The sequence below is a fragment of the Solea solea genome, chromosome 21 (assembly GCF_958295425.1).
Source record: "Solea solea chromosome 21, fSolSol10.1, whole genome shotgun sequence".
NCBI lineage: Eukaryota > Metazoa > Chordata > Actinopteri > Pleuronectiformes > Soleidae > Solea > Solea solea.
In genome coordinates, this window is record NC_081154.1 from 13440411 (window position 1) to 13466893 (window position 26483).

The 26483-nt window shown below is 39.9% G+C and overlaps 1 protein-coding gene and 2 long non-coding RNA genes across 24 annotated transcripts in view; 1 reads left to right on the top strand and 2 right to left on the bottom strand.

The window, feature by feature from the left end:
* Window positions 1-688: 688 nt before the first annotated feature.
* The window catches only part of LOC131448781 (calcium-activated potassium channel subunit alpha-1a), an 87995-nt gene continuing 62200 nt past the window's right edge, over window positions 689-26483 (top strand). For all 21 annotated transcript variants that reach the window (XM_058621525.1, XM_058621530.1, XM_058621527.1 and 18 more), the window contains exons 1-2: window positions 689-1591; window positions 19574-19717. In XM_058621525.1, coding sequence (XP_058477508.1) covers window positions 1358-1591; window positions 19574-19717 — 378 coding nt within the window. In that variant the 5' untranslated portion in view covers window positions 689-1357. The remainder of the gene's footprint in view (window positions 1592-19573; window positions 19718-26483) is intronic.
* Window positions 6721-9758, bottom strand: LOC131448782 (uncharacterized). 2 transcript variants are annotated; one of them, XR_009234223.1, is made up of 11 exons: window positions 9098-9758; window positions 8840-9023; window positions 8697-8759; window positions 8566-8622; window positions 8403-8493; window positions 8259-8328; window positions 8106-8178; window positions 7941-8031; window positions 7797-7866; window positions 7658-7716; window positions 6721-7574 (listed from the first exon to the last, which is right to left on the bottom strand). It is a non-coding gene; the product is annotated as an uncharacterized LOC131448782 (long non-coding RNA). The 2 variants fall into 2 exon arrangements; XR_009234222.1 differs by having other exon boundaries at window positions 8840-9758.
* On the bottom strand, window positions 12041-15031 carry LOC131448783 (uncharacterized). The gene is made up of 3 exons (XR_009234224.1): window positions 14603-15031; window positions 14369-14431; window positions 12041-12999 (listed from the first exon to the last, which is right to left on the bottom strand). It is a non-coding gene; the product is annotated as an uncharacterized LOC131448783 (long non-coding RNA).

The following is a 26483-nucleotide window of genomic DNA, read 5'->3' on the forward strand; positions in this document are numbered from 1 at the left end:
GAGAACATCATTTCCAGGTTTGACAAACACTGATCAACATTTAATGTTTTGACATTTTATGGACAAAGCAATTACTCGATGAATCGAGAAAATAATCATTAGTTGTGAGAAACTTTCTAAAGTCAATGTCACAAGTCAGACCTGAAAAATGATGCACCGTTTGTCCACCAGGTGGAGTAAACCACCACTGTAAAAGGTGAGAAATTGTTTTCACACCGTTTTCCCACGGCTGTTTATTATAATAGAAAAACACTCCTGCTCATGGACTAGTGGATATTTGGCATTGCTTGAGGTCAGATGAGAACTTCTGGTGATTTACATCACTAAGAGATCAAGTTAGTACGTGGGTGATCATTTGTTTTATATGAATCGTTCATCCAGTCATGATAATGTCAATCAGGTGCCCACAAAGCTGTAAAATCATCAACAAATTGAAAAAATAATACTAAATCCATATTAATACAATAAATATACATGTTAAATGATTAAAAAGCCGTTGTTTTGATATGAATATGTCGTCAGTGGTTTTTAAGATCATGTTTGGGTGTTAGACGGATGTGACCACAAAGTTAGGGTCATCAAACATTAATGGAGCGGTCACTATAAATAACTGAACGTCCAGATAAGCATCGACGTCTGCCATCGGTGGCTCCTCCCCTCCACTACCTGTAAATCTGCGATGCCATCTTCCAGCGAGGGGATTGTGACGGGCGGCTGCTGGAGCCGAGCCAGCGGCGATCGGGCGTCAGAGACCCGCTATTCATAACCAGAGACACCGTCACCGTTTGTTTTAACGACGTCTGCTCCTCAAAAGGAAAACCGAGCGCATGCGACTTTTGACGCGAGCGGCGCATTCAACAGTGCGCGGTGTGGAGCTGCCAGCGGCGGACCTGCTCAAAGCTGGGAGTGAAGGAGTGAGGGAGTCATCCATTCATCCACTCATCGATCGGGTTCTCACTATAATAACACTTGCACTTTGATCCACGTGGGACTGTCCGTGGAATCGTGAGTTTTTGAGAAGTTCGGTGTGAAATTTGTTATTATTTTTGATTTTTACGCACAGATAAAAACGCGCACCCATGAAGGCGCATCGCGAGACACACGACTGAATCCGCGTTTAAGAGTTTTTTTTTTTTTTTTTTAAATATATATATATTATTGCTTTTGTTTTGTCCATTCATCCTGAGCGTCCTCCCCCGCGTGAAGGCAGATGAGAAGACAGACGAGTGGAGGGTGGTTCACTCAACATGGCTGAGCTGCTGTGGCATGAGGAGGCGCTGGCTGGACCTCCCCACAGCGCCTGACTCCCAATAGAGTCGATTGTTTGTTTAGGCTGGGAGGTGATTAGAAGTTGATAATGCCTAAGAACAGGGAGAGATTCAACCCAGACCCGTCCATCCACATATCCAAGATGAACGTGATCATCCCGTTTTCACCTGATGTGCCCTGTGACAGTAACGGCCAGCGGATGTGGTGGGCTTTCCTCGCCTCATCCATGGTCACTTTCTTCGGGGGTCTCTTCATCATCCTCCTGTGGAGGACCCTCAGGTATCTGTGGACCGTGTGCTGCCACTGTCGTGCCAAAAAGAAGGTATGTCACCAGGCCACTGCTTCATCTATTGACGTGTGGATCCCATACTTTTGTTGTTGTTGTTGTTGTATAGAATGCGAGTTTGATGTAAATAGACCTGTAGTTAAATCTGTGCTGAGGCTCCATTCACAGAGAATACTGTATGTGTGTGTGTGTGTGTGAGAGACAATGAGATACCTTTGTACTACAACGATTGTACTGTAGGCCCACATACTGGTGAAGGTGTGTTGGGTTTATAGTTTTACTACCTTTCTCTTTGTGCCATTATATCGCTTGGCGATGCTCCCGGTTCAATGATAGTGTGAGTGTGTGTGTGTGTGTGTGTGTGTTTACTGCCTCCATCAGTGCTGCTGAAAGCAGAAAACACGAAAAACAAAAGTGAAATCCCTCAATCCAGTGTTTCAAAATGTGTTTGTGTAGTTTGGATGATCCATGCAGAGTTTTCAACTACTTTCTAATATAATGTTGGTCCAATGAAAAACAATGTGTAGTGTGGATTAATGAAACAAACTAATGAAGAATTTTATCACAGTAGCTAAAATAGTATGATTGTTGTTTTTTGGCAAAGTTTTAAATGTGATTCTGTGCCTGGTGGTAGGAAGAAATTCTACTTTTGAGTATTATGTTTTATTTAAAAAACTAATCGCAATATTATACTACTTTTTTAAATTGGCAAACAACCTGAAGGCATCCGTGTGCTCCATCTTGTTAAATGTTGTAAACTCTAAACTGTAGTTACGTCAGGAATCAAATTGCGATAAATGAAAAATAATTTGAAAAAAAAATCACAATCCCATATTTTACTTTAATCCTTCAGTCCTAGCATAGCGTAGTTTTCCATAATACATGTTCTCATCATCATAATTTGCCTCCACTGAGTCCAAAGTCAGGACACACAGACCCTGCCACTGCCAGCTGCTGCTTCAAGTGTGAGACTCTGTTCTCTCACCACTGGTGTGTATTTAAGTGTCTGTGTGGAGGTTAACACTCGAGTCCCAGTGTAATCCCGAGAAATTATTTTCTTAACATTTAAGGCTCGCTGCCACTAGATTTTCTGCTTTACAATTGTTATGACACCATCTGCCCGAGGCCGTCTGCTGTCCAGCTTTACGGAACAATACAAAGGTCTCAATTATAGAGCTCCGTTTCCCCCTCCCCATTTAAACAAAATGTAGTTTAGAAATGTAAAACAGGAGGAGTGTAGTGATGGAGGTTCTAGAGACGCATGTATGCGCATTCATCTCTCAGACAGGTGTGATGGTCGTGGAGAAATGGCACAGGCTTCGTGCAGGGTGGTGTTGACCTTTTAAAAAAAGGGAGACACCTGTATCATTTCCACGCTTTGGTCTGCTCCTGTTTACAATTAGGGCTGCGGCTAATGAGTACATCCTTCAGCTGTAAATCTTCTCATGCACTAATCACCTGCTCTTTAAAACATCTATAAATAAGGGCTATAAATAGCGATAAAATGCCAAGTTCCCAGGCCAGTGCAATGTATTCGAGCTGCTTTTTTCAGCCAAGTCTGATAATGTTCACGCTGTAAGAATACAAAGTAGAAGCAGGAACTAAGTTGTTTTTCTTGACACCTGACTGTAGATGAAATAATCACCAGAAAAATGCATCGGCCCGCAGCGCAACACTGTTCACAAGAGAGCAGTCAGATTTTGTTTGTGGAGATTTTTGCCAGGTGAAGCTGGTGAGCTGCACCAACCTGTTGTGCTGCTCTGTGGGAGTTGACCAGGGACGTGTCATCCTTTCACTTCCAATCTGCCTTCTGCTCTCCGCACTTTGATTTTGTACTTCCTGCTGTTTCCCCACCCAACTCTCACCCCGTCTTTCTCTCTTCATCTTAAGAATCCACCTTTCTTTAAAAATATCAGAAATGCAGTGTCAGGCACACTCGCCATGTACCAGTATGAATCAGTACTTTCGTTGCTAAGCAACTAGCAAGCACAGGATTTCATTATAAGAGTAAATCTCCCTGTGTTATGCAGTTGTCTCGGATGTGTGAGGTTGTGCTGGAGAAACACCCCCCCCCCCATCACCATAGTCTGTGCATGTCATTAACAGCCCAAACATGGAGCTTTCAGTGCATTGTTCAGAGATGATAATCTGTTTCCTCCTGTGATTTCCAGTTTGTTTTTCCCCTCAGTGTGGGGCGTTCACTGGCCTGCTCTCATGTGTGTGAGTCCGAGCCTCCATCACTGTGCCTCTGCCTTCCTACTCTGATGGTAATCGATGAAACTCTGAGCTTGTGAGGTTCTGATAAATGACAGCTATTATCTATCTGAGAGGAAGAAAGAAATTGTTAGAGGTTAAGGTTGTTTTTTTTGGGGGGGCTTTTTTTTATTGTTAATATTATTCTGCCTCGGTTTGGTCTTCATGTGCAGAAAGGACGCGACATGTGTACGCTGCATCCTTCACCTGAAAACTGCAGTACAAGTTTTTTAACTTATGGTGCTTTTCCATTACATAGCTCTAGCAGTACTCAACTCGGTTTGGTACGACACGCAAACTAGTGTTTTCAGTGTAACTGAATCATTAGAATGAGTTCATCAACACAATGACCAGAGCAGACTCCATCTGACATAGTCACTCAATTATAATACGGCTGAACAGGTTGCGACTCAGCTTACGATTGCCGGCTTTCGGCAGTGCCGTCGCTAAATACACCAGACTCCTCTGTTAAATATTGAGATTTTACAAATGTTCCTGCTGAAAATAGGAGCTGAACACACTTTCAGGATTCTCAAAGTCTTTTTTTACTCATCTACAGTTCGGCATTGTTCGCTTTGATTCATGTGTTGGACGCTCATGAGTCTTCTAGTGATGACACTCGGACCAATCAGTGTTTGGCAGCTTAACGTCACATTTAAATCGGCAGGTACTAAGAAAAAAAAAAAATTAGTAGAATAGAGTCGAGCTAGAACTGTATAAAGAAAAAGCGTCTTTAGTAAACTTTGTTTTCAGTGATACTCAACCTGTTTGCAACTGTCTCACTTTACTAGCGCAATCTTCCTGTCTTGACAGACCTATGTGTAGTGCAGGAATGTCGCCAGGTGACACAAAATCGAAACACCAGGTTCACCAGTCTAATAATGTAAAAATAAGTTTTATTCTTACTGGCATCTACAAAAGGTGACTCATGCACACCCAGAGAGCCTTGTGCATCTTCTGTCAGTGACTCAGTGTTGTGATATGTCAGGTTCATGGAGATACAGGTGGGGGGAGGGGCTGGGTGATGGGAAGGGGTCAGGGTGTGACTTGTGGATTCAGGGCGAGTTTTACTCCGACTCTTGTTAGTGATCTATGAAGTAATTCAGTAAGTAGAGTAAGAGGGTCGGGAATGCTGAGTGGGACTTTTGTTGTCAGACACACACAGAGAGCGAGAGAGAGAATGCCAATAAGTTAAGCAGAGAGAACATTAATGTGGTGCAGCCCCTATTATTATATCAGTGTTTTAAATCATTAAATACAACAGCCTCATGACTTATTTGGTAGCTCACAGTAAACACATTATACATAAAACTTTGTATTTGTGGAGATATTTGTACACAGTGTAAACAGTGCAAATAGCACAGCAGTGCAAACAAAGTGTGTTGAGAGTGTCAAAAGCAGCTTGGTACAAAGTACAATACCACTTCAAATGACCCTTTAAACAGAATATCATGGAAACATTCCGATATTTATACAAACTATAAATATGCAAGAAATATGCAGGTCACATACACAACTCAAACAAAAACAAACAGCTACTAGTTTCCTTTATATAGTTTAACCTACCATTGTGTATATTATAGCTGAACATACCTTAATACTCTGTATTCATCTTGTATGTGGAAGTCACTTTGTGCTTAATCTTGAAAAGTGCTGCACAAACAAATTATATTCCTTTTAATATTCATTTAATTGGCTGTTGCGAGTATTAGCGGCTCATGTTACACAGTATAAGCAGCATGCTAAAGCCTGGCTGTCACTGCACCATCTGTGATCCCACAGGTCCCAGATGAACACTAATGTTGAACACGGACACTGCCAGAGCCTGCTGCGTTCCATCGGTCTGAAAGACTAAATATGCACTTCATGCTGGTGTGAGACAGTTCAATGCAGTGTCTACAGTATATATACACACACACTGCATGTTCTGTCTTAAGTACTGATCATAGTTGAACTGCAATTCCCACTGATTTTCAACATTTCAAATTATATACAGTCGAGTCAATACATGCCACTGACTTCTGTTCCAATCTTTACCATATACACTTGACATAGATATTTACCAAATAGTCTTTCATGCATTAAGTGATTACACTGAAGAGGCTCTTCACAAAGTTGAGGGGTTTGATCAGTTATGCGACTGATATTTCAGGAAATTATGTAAATTATAATTACTCATGAGCCACATGTTCTATTCTAGTTTAACATCCTCCGCCTTTGAGAAATGACCATGGTAGGTCAGAGGACTAAGAGTACAGCGTTGATCGATGACTCGTACTGTCGGGAGAACTCGATTTAGGCGAGTGAGAAACCTAAATTTGGAGACTTATCGATCAAAGTGACAGTGAGGAAATGTGCTGCTTTGACTTTAATGACTACTTTGCTGGTGTCAGCTCCTGATAAATAATTTACCTTGTACATTTTAACCTCATTAAAAAGCTGCTTAAAGTTTGCCATTACATTGTGCACTTCCTACCAGAAGGACCCGATCTTTGGGTTACATTTTGAAGAAAAATATTCTTAAAAATTATTCTGTGCTCAGTAGCTGAACGTTCTTGTCCACATTAGTCAAGAAAAAAAATATATCTGAATAGAAGCACAGGTTTTTAGGTAAGGACTATGATTTGAGTTTTTTTTGGTCTGGTGTCAAACTGCTAGTTTATTCCAGGTCAGTTAAATTAATCCTGTGATGTAGTCTCTCAAATTAAATTTGAGAAATCCAAGAACCCGCATTTTAATTACCAATTCAATGATAAATACCCGAGATCCAATGCACACTAAATTGATTTAATTTAGGGATGAAACAAAGTCTTTGCACCCTAGTCATTGGAGCTATCTTTGCACTCATCTCATTTAATGTTAACCATATTAAAATAATTACAAGCACCAAAGTTGCAATATTAGTTCAAATGTAAATTTTAATTTGACAAAATGAATTGATGCAAGTACAGTATATGAATGATAGGAAAACAAGGTTGCGTCAGCGTGTGCCGGTTGTATGTATGGGTGACGTTTCACAGTCTGAGGCAGTGACAAGACAATTCATTTTGACAGTTACATTTGAAATAAAACCCAGATTTGCCCAAAGGCTTCAGACTCTGATCTACAAAAAGACATTTAGCTTTACATGATTAAAAATTAACAAGTGGGTAATACCACGTTGAGCTGATTCACAAAGCTAGAAGGATCCTTTTCTAGTTTTGGAAACTGCACGACCATGGTTCACCAGTCAGTCAGGATAAAATGGTCAGGTTTCCTTCACACAGAGAGAAGAAGGGAAGGAGAAAAGTCTCCTTGAGTCGACTCGGTTAACCTTGTTCTCTGTAGTGTTAAGGAAGCCCAGCTCATTAAATCCTGAATGATTCTACATTAAGAAAAATGAAAATGTTGATTCTAAAAGAACATGCACAGGGATTTTAACATCTCCTGCACTTTTCCTTAAACATTAAATGCAAATTGTTCCGTAAACATGCCATTTAATTATCGCAAAAAATAAATAAATGTTCAAGTCTAAATTAAAATTTAGACTTAAACATTGATGAGTCTGTTGAAGCAATTGGGCAAAAAAGCATCAAGCCCTTTGTGCTATAGGTTGTAGCTTTTTGTTTATCGTTGACATAAAAAGGTCTCTGGTTTTCAGGAGTACAGTTCATGGAAAACTCAGCACAGGATGTTGACAATATCTTGTAGTTTGGGCGCAGCCATTTGGAGGTGAGGATTTTAGGACAAGGCGAAGCAAGGGCTTGGTCAGCCTGAGCCATGAATGCTGAAGGTAAAAGGAAAAATAATCCTAAGTATAAAGCACACACGGAAAAAAAACAAGCTTCATAATATATCAAAAGGACATACCTGAGGAAATCCAGTGGCAACAAAACATCATGGGTTTGGTCCAGCTTAGGTCATGGATCCTAGAGGTAAAAGGAAAAGTAATCTTAAGTATAAAGTATGCAAGAAATAATACAAGTTCATAATATATGAAAGGACATACTTGAAGACATCCTGTAGAAACATAACATCATGGTCTTGGGTCCAGTTCTGTCCGGCTTGGGTCATGGATCCTTAAGGTAAAAGTAATCTTAAGTATAAAGTATGCAAGAAATAATACAAGTTCATAATATATGAAAGGACATACTTGAAGACATCCTGTAGAGACATAACATCATGGGCTTGGGTCCAGTTCGGTCCGGCTTGGGTCCAGTTCGGTCCAGCTTGGGTCATGGATCCTTAAGGTAAAAGTAATCTTAAGTATAAAGTATGCAAGAAATAACACAAGTTCATAATATATGAAAGGACATACTTGAAGACATCCTGTAGAAACATAACATCATCATGGGCTTGGGTCCAGTTCAGTCCGGCTTGAGTCATGTATCCTAAAAGGAAAAGGAAAAGTAATGTTGAGTATAAAGTATGCAAGAAATAATACAAGTTCATAATATATGAAAGGTCGTACTTGAAGACATCCTGTAGAAACGTAACATCATGGGCTTGGGTCCAGTTCGGTCCGGCTTGGGTCATGGATCCTTAAGATAAAAGTAATCTTAAGTATAAAGTATGCAAGAAATAACACAAGTTCATAATATATGAAAGGACATACTTAAAGACATCCTGTAGAAACATAACATCATGGGCTTGGGTCCAGTTCAGTCCGGCTTGGGTCCAGTTCGGTCCGGCTTGGGTCATGGATCCTTATGATAAAAGTAATCTTAAGTATAAAGTATGCAAGAAATAATACAAGTTCATAATATGAAAGGACATACCAGAAGACGTCCTGTAGAAACATATCATGGGCTTGGGTCCGGCTTGGGTCATGGATCCTTAACGTAAAAGTAATCGTAAGTATAAAGTATGCAAGGAATAATACAAGTTCATAATATATGAAAGGTTGTACTTGAAGACATCCTGTAGAAACGTAACATCATGGGCTTGGGTCCAGTTCCGTCCAGCTTGGGTCCTAAAGGTAAACGGAGAAGTAATGTCAAGTTTTAAGTATGCAAGGAATAAAACAAGTTCATAAAATATGAGAGGACATACCTGAAGACATCCCGTGGCAAAGCATTATCATGGTTCGGTCCGGTCCAGCTTGGCCCGTAATCTTCGGCTCGGCTCTCCAGGTTGCAGCTTCTGGTCCATGGTGTCCTACGTCCATCTCCCTGGTGGCACAGGAAAAGGAACCAACTGCTGCCTCCCATCACCATTGGGCTTGTGTGTTCAGCACCTATTCATCCAAAAAGTACAATTAGATATTTCTTTTGCACTCCTTTGTGGTATATCAAATATTAAGTAGCTCACCTGTTCCAAGTTTGAGGGCCAATCTTACCACAGCAGCCTGGGTCTGGATCCACAGCCTGGGCTCCATCTCTCCTCCTGCCTACCCTGTTCCTACACTGCCATGTCTCTAAACGCCAAGTTCCACAAGTGGAAACAATAGAATCTTTGGATTTACGATACTGCTTTTTTATACTGATTGGGATAAGGGATTAAGTTATGCAGAGGCTCTTTGTAGATTAATTTAAGAAGTATTAGTATGCATTATGAATCCTAAAGCAAGATTGTTATCAGATTCAATTTCTGCAAAACAGCTAATCATTGTGCTGCAAAGTAATTTTAATTTGGAAGCTATACTGATAATACTGGAGGAAAAGCCCTCGGGCCTAGTATGCCCTGAATGTCCCTTTACATTTTTCACCCATGTGTTTGTCTGCGTACCACCTTAAGTTTTCCCTTACGGTTGCCTGGTCATTTCAAATGTAAAAGGTGTGTCACCCATCAGTTTCCCAAAATCCTAGACTCTCCTAGAATCCTAAACTATTATAGCTGGTTATAAAAAACACAGCACTTAAACTGCCCTCACTGCTCCAACCCTTTGACCACTACTTGACTAAATGAATCCCATTTGTTGTCCTCTGTGTCATTCCCCCTTTATGCCACCTTTCACTCACTGCTGCTGCTGGCAAAAGGGAGCAGTTTCCTAATCCAGCATGACTTCACGTCTTCAGTAAGATGTGTCATTATACCACACAAAACATCGAACTTGAAATGCTCTATATTAAAACATGTTTATCAGTTACTTAGTTTGGGGACAAAAAACAAAAGCATGCAGGAGCAGATTCACAAAACTAGATGGATCCTTGTCTAGTTTTGGAAAGTGAACCATCATGGCTGACGCAAGAACCAGTAAGGGTTTAATGATTAGATTTCCTTGACACAGAGAGAAGAAGGGTAAGGAGAAAAGTCTCCTTAGAGTCGACTCAGTTGACCTTGTTCTCTGTAGTGTTAAGGAGGCCCAGCTCATTAAATCCTTACTGATTTCTAAAGAGAAAAATATGCAGGAAAAAAACAAAACAAGCTTCAGACCTTTGGAGGAGCTTAAACTCACATACCAAGTCAGTCTGTAACAAGACTAAAGGTGACATACTGTCAAATTAAATTACTTCTAGTGAGACATGATTAAGATTTGGACCGGTTGTACAACCCAGTCCTAATACAGAACTTCTAGTGAGATGTGTTAAAGATTTAGACAAATTAGGACTAAGCATTTCAAGTTGTCTGCTTTGTGTATGTATGACGACACATCTTACCTCAGACATGAAGTCATGCTGGATCAGGAAACTGCTCTCCTTCGCCAACAGCAGCGAGTGATGAAAAACTGCATAAAAAGAAAATAAAAACAGGGAACAACGTTAGATTAGCAACAAAGTGAGCTACTCAATCTGTCAGAAATCAGATTAACGTGTAAAGCTAATGGACAATTAACAAACCGCTCCATTTCCTGGGTCCAGGGACGCATGGGTGTTCACATGCAAACAAAAAGACAAAGCATTAGTCTACAGGTCCTCCAGGTGACAAAGGAAAACAAAGTTACAATTAAATGAATGCATGCTAAAGGCCACTTGCTCAACAGTCTCTCCAAAACTAAGCCCTGGTTCTGTCCTACATCTACTTCAAGATGATGTCTCTGAAATTCAGCCCACAGTATAATGTTAATACGTCAAGTTTGTCAAAAGCAGGCAACTAAAAATTACATTGTAAAATCTGGTGAAGGACACCAAGATTCATGATCATGAGTGCCCAACAATAAATGGATTGAAAATTATTATTGTTATTATTATTATTATTATTATTATTATTATTATTACTACTATTAGTCCATTATATAATAAATAAAAATATATATCTATGGTAACCTATATTATGTTGCAATTGTCTCTGCCAAATGTGCTTCCTCTCAGAGAGTCAACGCGCCTCTATGCTAGTTTGAACAATTCCAGTCATTCCTGAAACTGTCCAAAAATATTCCTACATCACTGATGCTGCGATATCAGTGACACTTTCATAAACGAATAACACGTACTTTGCAGGGGTGGGATAAATTCCCCTGCTGGGAGGCCTCCCAACATAACACGCAAAAATAAAACCTCATCGGAGGTAAACTAACCAGAAATTATCTGAATCTCCAGTTGGAAGTGGTTTTGGCAAAGACAGGCAATTTAACCTTTAAAAATATATATTTTAAACCAAAATTTAGGCAATTGATTTACACAAACCATTGTGGTCGATGCAGAAAATTTGACATCATGCATTTTTTTTTACATTTATTAAAGCTGGTGATTTCCATTTAACATTTGAATATTTAAGTGGGCATAACCGCCCACCATGTGACTAAGTTCTATTCCATGTTTGTATGAATGTGCCAAGTCAAATGACAATACTGACTGTAAATACAGTATCCATGGGCTGAATAACACTTTATAAGCTAAAACACTCTGCACTATTTGATCAAGTACAATAAAAGCTGCAAAAAACAGCCGAGTACAAATAAACTGAACTCTTAAATTAGACTAATGTGGAAAATTATTTCTATTTTGCATAACCAACAACATCCAACAGATAAACTTATAATTTTAAGAGTGAGATAAGATCAACTAAATCCATTTTAATAAAAAAAAAAAAAAAAAAAAAAAAAAAAAAAAAAAGGACAGTTTCCTCCAGCAAATCATTAAAGCCTCCCACGTTATTTAAACCCCTGACTTTCTTCTTAGGCTGCATTTGTGACCCTGACTTCAATTTCCTAGAGAGAAAGGGTTAGACAGAAAGATGCAAAGACAGTATCACACATAAGTGAAGGAAATATGACTTACCGGAGAAGGTAGCTATACGACAGACTGAGATGGTGATTAAATAGTGCTATAGAACTGTAAAGCAAGGCTAGATTACACTACACTGAATACACTGAATACACTGAATTCACAAATAGACCGTTGAACTTAATTTACGTCCTATACATATTTGTGAATTGAAATCAATTAACTTGCTATAGATTTGTGGATTTATTACTCAACTGCCAGCTTTCATGTTAGGTGCTGCTTAATATTATAACAATTTCTGTTTGCTCCAATAAAGCCTCTTTGAAATCAAATTGCACTTTATTGGACCAAGACAAGAAATGCATTCACACAAGAGAACCATCAGAGATAAAGAGGGAAAATAAAATGCCTAGAGTTTGGATTTTAGACCGACGGATGTACGCAAGTTGAGACCGACACGGGAAAAAATGCCGACGTGAAAATTAATGCAATCCTTTTAAAATTAGACAGCTGTGTTGGACAAAATGTTTATCTTGGTTGGAGGAGCTGAAATAGAAATGTAAAACCATAACCCAAAAAACTGTTTATGAAGATCCACCATGACCCTTTGTTTAGTAATACACCAGGAAATAAAGAAATGCTGAACTCATGTTGACATGACCACAGATTTGACCCGGGTTTTGTAAAAGTATAGTTTTATAGACTGCCGAGGTGAGTGTAGGAGCAGACTGAGGTTTGGTTTGTTTGGTGCATTTGAAGTTTTAAAAGTTGTAGTTTTGTTTTACCCTTTGCTCTGTTTTTAGTTTAAACCCCTGTTGATTTGATGAAAGACACTCCAAAAATAAAAATGTAATCAATGACACGGCGGCCATTCAGAAAAAATATAAAAGTGACTCTTACCTTATGTAGACACACCTGAAATGAAAAGGCAGTAGGGGCACGGCGGCCAAGGAAAGCGCGACGTGAGGGCACGGCGGCCCAGGAAAGCTGGAAGTGACGGCACGGCGGCCCAGGAAAGCGCGGTGAGGAAAGACGAAAGTGAGGGCACGGCAGCCACCCAGGATAAAAAACTTTGACCTTACTGTTTGACGCTTCAAAACGATCGATCTGAAAGACACAAAAGAAAAAGTTTGGTCAGTCTCAAGCCCCAGATGTTTTCATGCTTCAGCAATGGTGTTCATTACTATATCTAAAGGTTGAAAAATATAGTATGTCCTGGTATACAATAAACTTGACTGATTGACTCCATAAGCTCATGAACTGAGGATACATTCCAGCCACAAGGCTAACAGTGTCAGATTCTTTCAACGTGGTTTGTAAATACAAAAGAAAATATCATTTCTAATGAATCATTTCAGAAACAAGCATGTTTCAAAAGTGCAGAAATATACTACAAGTTTTGTTTAAATATATAATGTTAATTTTAGACTCTTTTGCTTCAGAGAAAATTAAGCCGAACAAAAACAAAAACTAAGTTGGAAAAAGTGGAATTGATGGTGATACTTAGAGTTTTCTCGTCATTTAAACACTGCTTTCCTTCCCTCCATTTCTCGTGACAAATCACATCCTGGCTACATGAATGAAATTCATGACTTGTACTATGAACCTATGAAAAATGTGTAGGTGGATGATAAATGGTGATTAAGATAAAGAGGGGTAATGACTTGGGTTGATTAACATGGGTTAGGCTTTCTTGGAGTAGGAGCATTGACATAGGTGGGTTTTTGGCACACTCCCAGGGCAGCAAGACTGAAATATTGCCCTGACTTCTGTGAGTTGGTCATTTCTGGTGCTTTGACATCAGCCTTCCAAGCTAGAGTTGGACAAACTTTAGCCAGCAATTTTAAGTATGATTATTTTTATCACCTGCTCTGTGACAGCTTTGGTTGATTAGGCACAAATTAGTCAATGCACAGCAGATTATTAGCAGCAGCAGTTAAGAAAATCGCTAAATTATCCAAGTTGATGGGAACAGTTTTATGCTACTTAAACACCAGTAATCAGATGTAGATACAACATTTTACCACAGTGTGATGGTAATTTACTAAGCTATTTTGCAGATTTCATACAGCTGTAATTAAAAAAAACAAAAACATCCCACACATTTGCTTTTAATCTTTATTTATAGGGTTTAGCACATTACTCCATGAACATTCAATTAAACATGGAAACATGTTATGAAATACATTTTCATAAAACAGCAGCAAAAGGTTACATAAAATATTTTAAGTCCTTTCAGGTAAAATAATGGTATAGATTTTAATAAACTATTTCATATTAAATACGTGTACTTGAAATATTTAATACCATATTAGCCTCTATATTTTAGATATAGTGCCATTTACATGCCATGAGGACAGTTAGTTTTTTTAATTTTTTTAAAGCTAATGAGCTGATTTGTTTTGTATTTACAAATCAGCATTTGTTAAATATTTATTTGTGGCAGGGAGTTAATTGTCTAGTTAAGCTCACTCACCTGTTCTCAGATAAGTCTCAGGTCTTTGTTGAGTCCGGATGAGCTCGACCACATCTCCGATGTCTGTGATTTAAAAAGAAAACAAATTAAAGACAAACTAAATAAATGATATTGCCGAATACATTTAAATACACAGGATTTTCCTTTGCTGAACTCCATGAACTTATTCATTTAAAACATGGAAACATCGAAAACATGTTATGACATAAATTTATGAAATAAATAAAAATGTACCTTTCTGGTTAAATCTTGATTCTGGACCAGGTCGATACGCCGTCTTCACCGTTTAAATCCGTGCTAACAGTTAAAACACTTGAGAGTGTTACAGTATGCTAATGGAGACTTCGGTGCGCCTGACGTCACACACCGCATTTGCGCCACGCGCGACTTTTAAAAACCAAAAGCTTCCCTTTGCCAGAAACGTTTGCTGACGGAAGTGAAGTGTAAACGCTGCTAAGGTTCGTGTTTGTGGCTCGTCTTTGCTTCTGTGGCTGAAGGATGCTCTGATTCTGAAGACGTTCTGAAGGCACCGAACCAACGTGGTGTCTGAGGAGCAGCGTGATGAGAAGGAGCTGCGCGTGCACACCTGATATGCACTTTGTCATCAGCTGATTGCGGGCACCTGCGCGTTTATCCGTGAGGCCACGCCCCCACGTCGCGACACACGACAGCTGTAGAAGGTAAGTCGCTAATGCTAGTTAGCCTTAGCTAGTGGGGCTAATTGTTATCTCTATTATGAGTGAACAGTTAGCTAAAGTCACCTTAAATAAAAAGATAAAACATACCCATTTAGTTAGTGTTTGTAATTTTGTCTTCAAGTATAAACGTAGTCGTGATCCAACACATACTAGCAATGATTATGAAATATGATAATCATGATGTTTTTTAAAATCTAATATTCCAACTGAGACTGAGTGAAGATAGATTCAAAACTGTTCACCAGTCAAATGCACAACTGAAGGTAATTACATAAAGAAAGAAAATAAGTTAGAGCAGATTGTGTCAGTTAAAGACTGTACATGTGTAAACAAATATGAAAGGAAAGTTGTATGATCACTGCGTGAGCTAAATGAGATGTTTATGTAATTCTCTTTAACCTAAAGTGCTTGTAAATGCAGGGGGAAAAAAAGACATTTCACTCTCAGCTGGTTTCTGTTTGTGTATTGCAGGTGGTTTTATGAGATTGAGATCCAGCTGCACTGCCGACCACATCCTGCTCTGTGTGGCTGGCAACAGGGAGGCGTGCAACCATTTAGACATGAAATTGCATTTGCATTACTTAAGTAGCTGGCATTAAGTTTGATAACTATATTAAGATAATATTTAATACCATCAAACACCAACCAAAGGACAGACCTGTAGCCAACGCTGATTTAAACCCAGACTCTCTTCCACCAGTCTGTGCCATGATGAACCACTTGTGGACTCCATCGTCAGTATAGTGCGAGATAGCAGTAGCATCCCACATTATTATCTGCCTCCTGCTGTCAAGAAAAGCTGCATCTGAGATCACCTGCTGTGACTTTGTCAACTAAGCAATGCGATGCCAAAATGCAGCACCTCAGTGTCCGGACGACTTGGAGGTTTGGGGAGGTCAGCCATGTTAGAAATGGAACAGCAGCAGAAAACCTGGCACAGAGAAAGACACAGGAAACAGCATGTGTGATGTGAAGAGGAGGCTTGGACAGAAGCCGTGAAGAACCATACGACTCAGAGTGCTTGTTTATATTTGCTGCTGACTTTTATCAAGTGACATCTGAGATTATTTATGAATTTCTTGCTCTGAAACTTTTATGCTCATATCTATCTATCTATCTATCTATCTATCTATCTATCTATCTATCTAACTATCTATCTATCTATCTATCTATCTATCTATCTATCTATCTATCTAACTATCTATCTTTCTATCTGTCTATCTATCACATTAAATTTTGTTCTTTCAACTTTAAAAAGGACTTTTAACTGTGCCTGATGTCTATTTATGTGTATGTTTACATGTGTGCATTTGAAGAGATAGATTAAAACAATTAGACTTATACATATAATTATAGACTATATATTGTTGATGTGTCAAATGAGGGAAGAAATTAGTTGTTTAAATGTCAAAAAGCTGCTTTCCATTTTCTCACGGAAGGTGTCTTTCTGAATGTGACCTTAAGATGAAGTATACGGTCTGAGCCTTTTTAAAAAGTAATTGGACTGAGGCATGTGATGATTCACAACTACTTAATCTTTAAACTCTGCCTTTATCCGCCTGAAAAATGCCGTCTTTTTAGATCCGTTCATTAAAGTGTTGAGGGATAACAGCACGAGGCCAATTAAGGCCGTTTAATGGCTATCACTTCACTCAGCACAGCCTGCGTTCGCTTTTGAGAAGGTGCAGTGTCACATGAATATACCAGGTCAAACGTTTCACTGAGACAAAGCACTTCATAGGAATCGTGACAATTATTCCAAGGGGTTTGGGTAATAAAACAAAGAAGAAGGCAAATGTATGTTTCACAAATTTAATCAGCGAGGAAATTCAAAGTGCTTTAAATATAGTAAACAAAGAGGAACACAGTTTTCCTACATTTAATACATTTTAGAGTGAGCATAGCATAGTTGTAAAATTAATTATCAATAATATAATATTTCTCTGTTATCACAAAGTTAATAAGTAAAGCCCTTATAAGTAAAGCCCTTAAGTGGTAGAAAAAAAAAGTGGTAGACGATGAGTGAGTAAATAAGTAAAACACTGTATATTTTTATGTAGCTGTGACATTTTTTTCTCATTGCGTCAGTTTCTTGCACAGTGTTATCGAGCATCATAAAGTAACGAGTTGGTTGGATGAAACAGCTCTTAAACCCTTGACAATTTCATTTGTTTCCTGTTATTGCAACTAGAGGCCTGTAGCTTTATGTTCCTTCACATATTAACACAGTTCAATAGGCTGCTGACTGACAATGCAAACAGCAACATTGTTTTCTATATCGCTCTCTTCAAACACAGGGATTCAAAAGTGATGTAACTTTGGAAAATCTCAGCTGCTCTTACGTGCAGTTTCACAGTTACCTCCACTGCTGTTACTCGTTGGCTGCTCCAGCTACAAAGTGAAGTCGACACGTCATTATTCTGTTATCAGATTAGTGCTGCAGGGCAGTGGGAACATGGAACAAGGCCTGCTGGTGGTCTGCTCGCCTCCGATTAATGGCTCTGAACATGATTTAATTGCATTGTGCAGCCAGCAGTCTAGTAATAATGATGACATTCAGAGTATATGGGATGGAAAAAGATGTTTTTCTGTACAGACAAATGTAAGATGAGTAATTATATCTAAAGTAATGGACTGTGGAGTTTTCTCTCCAATCTATGTCTGAGGAAACTTTTTAAAATCACCGTGGTGGACTAAATGATGGATGTTATTGTGTTAAATGGAAAACGGTTCATATAAAAGGAAAATGTATTGCCACTTGAGCTCAATAACAATTTTGTATTTTCATACTTTCTATAGAAGATGTTTGTAACTTCAGAGATGCTCATGTTAAATTGTCATTTTATTAAAGCACTGTTTCCTTTCCTAATGTTTTTGTGCATTACTGCAAACATTGCTTTACTTTCAAGTACATTTTGGACTGCAGCATTAAAATATGTTAACAAATTGATCCAAACACTGAAAACAGTGGTTTATTTCTGGTTTAACACACACTACTCTTTGCTTTGGTCTTTTTGTGGAATTTTTTGGACAACAAAACAACAATGTCCTATGTTTCCCACCTTCCAGACGGTTTGCAAACAGATGCTATTGCTGTGTGATGTAGAATCGACCGTGTTCATTCATACATTATTCCAGAAGTGCTAAAAATCCGTCCAACAAGATATACGGCAGCGTGACAGTTGCATAGTTGCATACCAGGAGTTCTTTTAGAGTCGGCTGCTGCTGTAGAACAAAACAAACCCAAGCCTTGACGTTTGACACTATTAGGGAGTGTTATCGGGTAAAGAGTCCAAGTCATGTTTTCCTGAAAGCTGTGAGCGTTTTTTTGTTTTCTTTATCAGGGAGCATGGCTTACATCTGCATCATGTCTTGATTTCCTGCTCTCTGAATCATGCCAGTCCCAGCACACAGACAGACAGGCAGGCAGGCAGGCAGGCAGGCAGGCAGACAGACAGACAGGAACACAGGCAGCCCACTCACGCACTCACTCACTCAGGCAAGCAGAAACACCAGGAGCTCAGTGGCTGCCATGGATACAGTCCTGGAGTCTCTGCTGCTCTCACTCTGCTCTGTATGTTTACTGTGTGCATGTGTGCATGGGTGCGTGTGTGTGCGTGTGTGTGTGTGTGTGTGCGTGGGTTTGTTTTGAAAGCCTTGAGACTGGTCACTATATTAGGAATGAAAAGCATGAAAGAGGCGAAGCATACCTTACATGCACTGTGCACACCACACTCAGGCTGTGATCATTTATTTATATTGTAGAAATGTCATCATTGTATGAGTTGACAGAAGTCTTGTTTGTGTAAATGAGGTCTAATCCCAGTTAATCCATTAAAACACTAAATGCTATGATTGCTGCCAGTGACCATAAAGGATTTGTTTGTCTTAAAAAAAACAAACAAACTAGCTTTACCTTAAAAATGTCATGACAAATGACATCATTTACATATCATATGATGATCAGTAGAGATTAGATTTTCTTTCTTGCTCAAGTAAATTGTGTTTTTGTTGACTTTGACCTTGACATTTGTCAATAATCTGAAGACACTTTTATTTTGTCCACACACAGACGGAGGTGAAAACATCACTCTGTTGTGCCTGTACTCAGGGCGGTTGATTTGGGAATTTGTTGATGTTGAGCTTTTGCTTAGCACAGCTGTCAACAACAGATCCTACATCAAATGCTGTACTTACTCTTAACAAAGTTAAGGTCACGCTCTTTTGTTTACCAATCAATATTTTTCTTTTCCTCTAAATGAAATCATGATATACTGTGGACTGTGAAAAGGGCAGCCTGTCGGCGCTCTGCAGCATTTTAACACTACTTATTTATTTATTTATTTATTTATTATACAGGGTTACAGCTTGCAGCTTCCTGTTAGGGGTCGACTGATTGATTTATTGATTGATAGGCTATTGTATTCCAAGTATAAAAGTAGTTTCTTAAAGTATAATTTCCTGTTCCCTGGTCAATCATTAACGTCTGCTTCACTGTCTGCTTTAGGAGGTCCATCGGATCACCACAGGCGATGGCGTCAAACGCACTGATAAGGACGACGTGGCGGCCAGCGAGGTGGGCTGGATGACCTCAGTCAAAGACTGGGCCGGAGTCATGATATCCGCTCAGACGCTGACAGGAAGAGTCCTGGTGAGTTCACACTCAGTCATCATCCTTCATTTACTCTTTGATTGGCGTCTCGAGCGACTTAGGTCCACATGTACCAGGCCAGCGTTAAGACATGAGTGAGATGAAGCGTGACAGCTGTTCATGATCATTCCTCATGATCTGCTTGACAGCTTGGAATTCCCTCATGGGGCAACCTTATGGAAAATACTTAATATTACAGCGCAAGCCCGAAACATGAGGATAAAACAGGCATATTTACTCAGTCTCTGCTGTCTGAACAGAGATATACTCTTTTATATAGTGTTTATCTGGTTAGCTTATCCCTGGACAGACATTGGAACAAAGGAAGAGATTTTCATAGTGTATTAAGGTCACATTTCCCATAATGCTACAGCAGAGTGAAACAGATCCAGAAAGGGGGCTGGGAGGGTGGGGGCTGCACAATTTACCAATTGCTTTGGATGTGGTTGCCATGGCATCTGGTGTGTCTGTTGACACGGTGATCCCACGACAAGTTGGGCTACGTCTAGATTACCAGGCTGAAGTGACTGTGTGGACATCGTCAATTTCCCGATTTGTGGCGCTAGAGCAGAGACATACTGACGTGTGGCTATGTGACATGATTGACAATGGTCGTATCAGAACCCATGTGACTTCTTGCTTATGTACTGATGTCGCTGACCTGCAACACGTGTGCACAGCAAAAGCAAACAGCAAGGGAGGGGAGTTCCGTTCCTGCAAACTAAACACACACACACACACATTTTCTGTGATACCGTTAGTCTTATCTTATCATATCTTATGTTATCTTATCTTATTTCCTGCTTTAATATCAAAGAGTCTCAAGTCTTGTCAATAATGCATGTGTGTCGTTTGAGAGGACAGTCACAGGTGTTGTAGATGTTAGATCTGAATCAGATTTAAACGATCTTTTTATTGCACAACAGGATAAAGAGAATGTATGAAGTATTCTAGTTAGGTCCATCATTTGGTGTAACTTGTCCTGACCAGTGGTTGGACATCTGAGCTTACATATGTGTGGAGGAGATTATTTTACAGTCTTTTTAAATGTAAAATTCTTCTTATTCCTGAATGAGACAGCTGAATAATTCAGAGTTCAACATCTCATTACAAACTGTTGCATCTACTTCATCTGCAGCTGCCATTAACAGCGATTGTCTTGATAAGGAGTATAAGGATATTGTTCCTGCTTTGTGTAGTGAATGATTTGCTGTTGTTTTGAGATGACATGTGTAGCTGCACGCTGCTACAAGGAGATGACGTAGAATAAAACACTTAAGCTCCCAGTCTGGGCTAAAAAGAGCACTTTTCTTTTATCTCCCTCTAAATGTCCTCTGATGATAACTCTGATGACTCAGGCAGAAGTCACTTTTTCCCCGCGGCGTGCTTTATTAGTTTGTCCTGAGCGCAGACACTAGTGTCTGGTTAATGGTGACGGCGACATATTGCTAACAGAAGCGTGACGTCATCCTGTGTTTCCTTGTTTTTCAGTGTGTGCCATGAATGCTCAAATCAACTCATTAGAGTGTGTGTGCGTGCTCAAGTGCTATGCCTCTGATGGCCTGACACACAACTGTTTAGTGAGTGCTCGTCTGTAACCGTGGCAACTGCAGCTTACCTAGACATGGCAGATGTGTGTGTGTGTGTTTAGGAGACACATTAAAGCCTATTTTCAAGCCAGATGAGAGGGAATTTTACTGTAAGAGTTTGTGTTGGCTTAAAATAAAGCGTGGGTGTGTGTGTTTTTTACATGTGTGATATGAAATATGTGTATTTGTTACCTCTTTAGAAACCTCGTCAGGACCAGGAGTCCTCATGGAGACCAAAACCTGTCCATTGAGGCATTTCTGAGAAAATTATTAGATTCAGGGCTAAGATTTGAATTGTGGTTAAATTAAAGTTAGGGTTAGACATTAACTGGTTATGGTTAAGGTTAGGGATAAGGCTTTGTTAAGGTTGTCCAAATAAGTCAATAAGAGTAATTTGTGTGTGTGCGTGTGTGTGTTTTACGCATCGATGAGTCTGCGTTTATAATTTTGCAGGCTTTTTGGATATTCTGGATATTTTTAATGCTCCAGCAGCTCTCACTAAAAGCCAGAAAAGGGTGGATCGACCACATTTGACCTTAGGTCTTTTTGTCCAGAGCTTGAAATTCCAGCCCTTTACCACGGTGCAGCACATCCTCTCATTAACTTGAACAAATTCAATCTTCTTAAATTGTTCCGTAGAATGAGATGAAGTCAAGGACAGAATACGCCCTAAACCTTCAACCCAATAGAGACACAGATTATACAAAAATTAGGCTCTGCAGTACTTTGCAATTCTACAAAGTCAATAACTTTACTGTTGAGGACATTAGTTGCATTTGAATATGTGTAGTTAGCTTTTAAACCTAGAAACACTACAACCACAGAGCAGCCACACTGCCTGCACGAGATGAACATCAAGTGAAACGCTCTAACCTTTCTTTTCCTTGATCCTTAAAACAGTCTAAGTGTTATTTTGAACAAGCTTTTTAAGTGTATGAGAAGACAAGGCTAATTCTCACTTGATTTAAAGAACCACTTAACAATATCCTCAGGAGTTTGGTCTCAGTCTTTAGTTTCAGCATGATGTCAAAGCAGGGCATGCTGATTTTGATGAATCATTTTTAAGTAAATCTCATGATTCATATTCATTTCATAAGCCATGACAAAAAATTACACACAATGTTTTTTTTAATATTATAACATTCCATGATAAAAATAAATAAATGTGTTAGAAGTTGGCTTCTCTTCTTCTTTGGGATCAAGTGCAGTGATGTGTACGGCCCCAAGCAACAAGAGTGAAGCGTCCTTCTCCAGCAGTCAGTCTGACGTCTATATACATACAGTATGTCTGTGACAGCTGGTGTAACACACTAAAATGCTGGTGTTCCTGTCGTACAGTAAGATCCACCCTCAGCTCCACCCTCTCGTACAAATACGGTCTCTTCTTGTTCAACCAGGGGTTTGCCAAACTGTAAACCTTCAAATCGGCAGCTCATAAATGAATTGGAGTGTCATAAATGAGTGAAATGTACGTGTCTATAACTAGTATCAACCTCGCCAACTGCAGCACGACACACTGAGCTGAATGTTTACCTCTGGTGGTGGATGTTGAGTGACAAACAGGTGCAGGCGTCTCTGTGGAAGACCCAGAGGCACGATGTGCATCTGCCTCACCGGCCTCACATCACAGCAGATTGCAAAAGATCAAACCTTGCCTTTAGGGCTATTTGATTAGCAGGGAGGATACTCCCGGGTGACCTTTCAGTCTGTGAAGGTTTATCTGCCTCAGATCTCGGCTCTTCATGCACTCAAATAAAACAGAAATGACGAGGCTTTGTGTTTACTTTTTTGAAGTCCAGGTCAGCGGCAACGCTCCGTGTAAGAAGATGTTATCTTCGCAGATTGAGGGAAGCCTCCCATCTGTCGGTTTATGCGTTATTGCATTGCCCCCTCCCCCTAAGTCACCTACGCATCGCACACATCCACCCCCACAGTTGATCAAATATGTCGCCGGGTTAGTTTTGCGGCATCAAAACAAACAGCTCGCTGAACAGGTGGCCTCAGCTTGTACCTTTGCCAAAAAAGCTGGCAGGTCTCCTGTAATGACGATCACCTGTTCCCTGGTCAGTTGCATCCTCCACCGAGAATGTAATAGTCCAGAACCTGGAAGTCAGACGGTGTGTGTCAGAGCTTACACCTGAGGTTAGAGCATTCTGGGAGAAAATTAGATGTCTGTTAAATGAGGGGGTCCTGCTGAGTGACATTTCCTAAGTTATGTGTGTGTGTGTGGAAGGTGGGGGGGGGGGGGGGGGGGGGGCTATTATTCTGGCCATGGAGATGTTTTCTATTAATGGAAGCACAGAACTGCCCTTTGGCATGAATCAGTTTGCATTCCTACTCCCAACTGCAGTCATAGGTGGAAGAGCATCAGTGGTTATGTGGCTGTTTTCCTCTCAATGATTCTCTTGCCTGTGTGTCCAAACGTTTTCAACAAAAGTCAAATTCACATGTCGTGAGTCCTGATTCTTTTTTTCACTCCCCAGCACAAGCAGGACGTGTCTGCTTCCATGATTACATGTTAGCTTACGTGATGACATGTCATGTTCTTGAAGGGGTGTCCCATTTCGTAGGGCTCCATTTTAAGCATCACCCTTTGCAACACAATTTCAAATGGCAAGAGATGGTGAGTAGTGGTGAAAATGAGAAATGGGTTTGGGCCATACACAAATGTCAAAAGTCAAAAGTTTTGTAAGGGATGTATTTGGTACCATATTATTGACATGTCACACTAGTAAGGACATAAGTGTATCAGGTGAAATTCTTACCTGGAGGTGGACAGACAGGTGGTGTCCTGTGATGACGTCCATGAAGCAGCAGAATCAAACTTTGACTTTGTTGCATTGTATTCTTGTCGACATCCAGAGTGTTTTAGCACTGCAACAAAGTGTGTTGTTGGATTTTATTGGATAAGATGAAAAGATTATTTTCTCAAAACTATCCAGGTGCTTTTTCTACATATACCCAAACCACAGCTTCATTTGGCTTAACTAATTTCCCTGTTTATGTCGAAACACTATTATGTTGATATGCATCTCTATAGATGTAAACAAGTCATGCAAATTTGTTCCAGAAAATGCTGTATGTTCACCTGTATGGTGAATGTATAGACAATCATTTTTTATGCTTCCTGTTCACACTTAGCACTCGACAAAGAAAACTCGATCAGATCTCAAGTTTCTTTGGTATAACAGGAATCAGGAAGGTGTCAGGAATGGCTATATTTAACATTTCTTATGCATTTTTCTGACACATCAAACTCACTAACTGATAGCTATTGACTCAGTGTGCAAAAATGAGAACACATAACCATAGTTACCATACCATGTGTCACTTGCTAATGAAAGTGTCTTTATCTTCATACGTGATATGACTGTGTGTCAACTTCATGAACACCAATGGAAGAGTTTTTTTTGGTGTGATATTAGGGATGGAGAGGGCAGGGAGGAAGCTTATATGATGGAACATTCAACCTGCGTATCCATGGGTGAGACAGAGCGCAAATGAATTCACTTCATCAGCAGCTGTCAAACAAAAAGTGCTGCAGAGTCATCTTGGATTACCAGGGTCAACAGAGTCGTCTTCTCTATTTACCGCTGCCGTCAAGATTTGATGTCACCTGGGAGCAGCTGCAGAGGGAAAAAGACGCTCTGAACAAAATTATAGGTGGGCCAGAAGGGCATTCTCATCAGGTGGACAAACTCACCTCCTCTTCCTCCTCCTCCTCCTCAGCATGACATGAAAATGCTTTTTGCCTGATGAGAGTTTTAAAAAAAAGCAAAAGAGAGAGGGTAAACAATTTAGTGCGAACACGCTCTCTTATGCAGCAGCAGAAAATGACGCACGCGCCATTCACACCTGACACTCGTCACTTGCATGACTGACAGTTGTGCTCATGTCGTGCTGCTGCACAACATTCTTACTTTTTCCCCTGTGTTCAGACTGAAAGCCTTCGGACAGGTTTTTTACTATGTGTGACCTTTTCCTGACATTCCCACTTGACTCTTGGCTTCGGATTCGGACGTCGGTGTTGTTGTTGTTGTGTGTAAGCGATAGTCCACCAATGCTCCTGTGGCCTTGCGGTACAGACAGGGAGGGTGTTCGCCACCTGTGGATTCTAGTGCCAGCGTGATCGTGTGTGACTTTCACCGCACCCTGTGCAAGAGAATGAACAATGTGGCAGTTTCACTCGGCTCTCTGCCCGCCTAAGTCTGCCGCTATTTTCGGGTGACAGCAGCTGCCAGGCCTGTTTTGTCAGGACACTCCAGCGGCGAACAATGCCAGAGACTGTGTGAAGTTAGCTACTTATAGTATGACTGACGACTTATAATATTTAATAATTCAGGGTACTGGGAGTAAATGGCATTCAAGATGAAAAGAAAGAAAATTGATGAATAAGTTGGTGAATATGGTAAGAATTGCTAAACATGTGCTGATGTGGGGAACACGGTGTCTCTCAGAGCAGGAAATCCTTTTTCTTATCGCATACTATCGGAAGAACCATTTTAAGGGTCAGAGTTAATTTTATATTTAAAACAACAATGGGAGTAGTGATAATTGTGCAGAAGTCACAAAACGTTTTGTTCATAAAAACGAGCCAAGCGAACTTTGACATATTTCCAAATTTCAAAAATTAAATCCGATTTTAAAAAAAAAAGTACTTTTTCATTTTCACCAACTATGTGTGTTTATATAGTTGGTGAAAATGAAAACATTTTATTTTTCATCAGTTTGCTTATAGGTTGTGCTGAAAAAAAGGATAGAAGTCACTCTATATTGCACATTCTTATAGCCTCTGTATGTACGTTTGAACATAGTAATAGTAAAATGCTCTGTGTTCTAATGCAGCTGGAAACTTACCTGTGGGCTGATGGTAGCAGATATAAATATCTACATAGATAAGATTTGACTATGAACATACTTAAAAACCAGGAGACTTCTGTTACATATCTTGTCGAGCTGTGTTCTTACATCAGCCAAAAACATCTCCAGCACTTTTTAAATCCATAGAAATCAGCATTTCTATGCAAGGTCACCCGACTGACGTCTGCTCGCGTCGTCACCCACTCTTTACCGCTCTCTGCTATTGTGAAATGGCCATGAAGGTTTCATAGAACTGAGACTGACTAAATGAGTGCCAGTACAGGCGGCGGCAACAACAACAACAACAACACACAGCG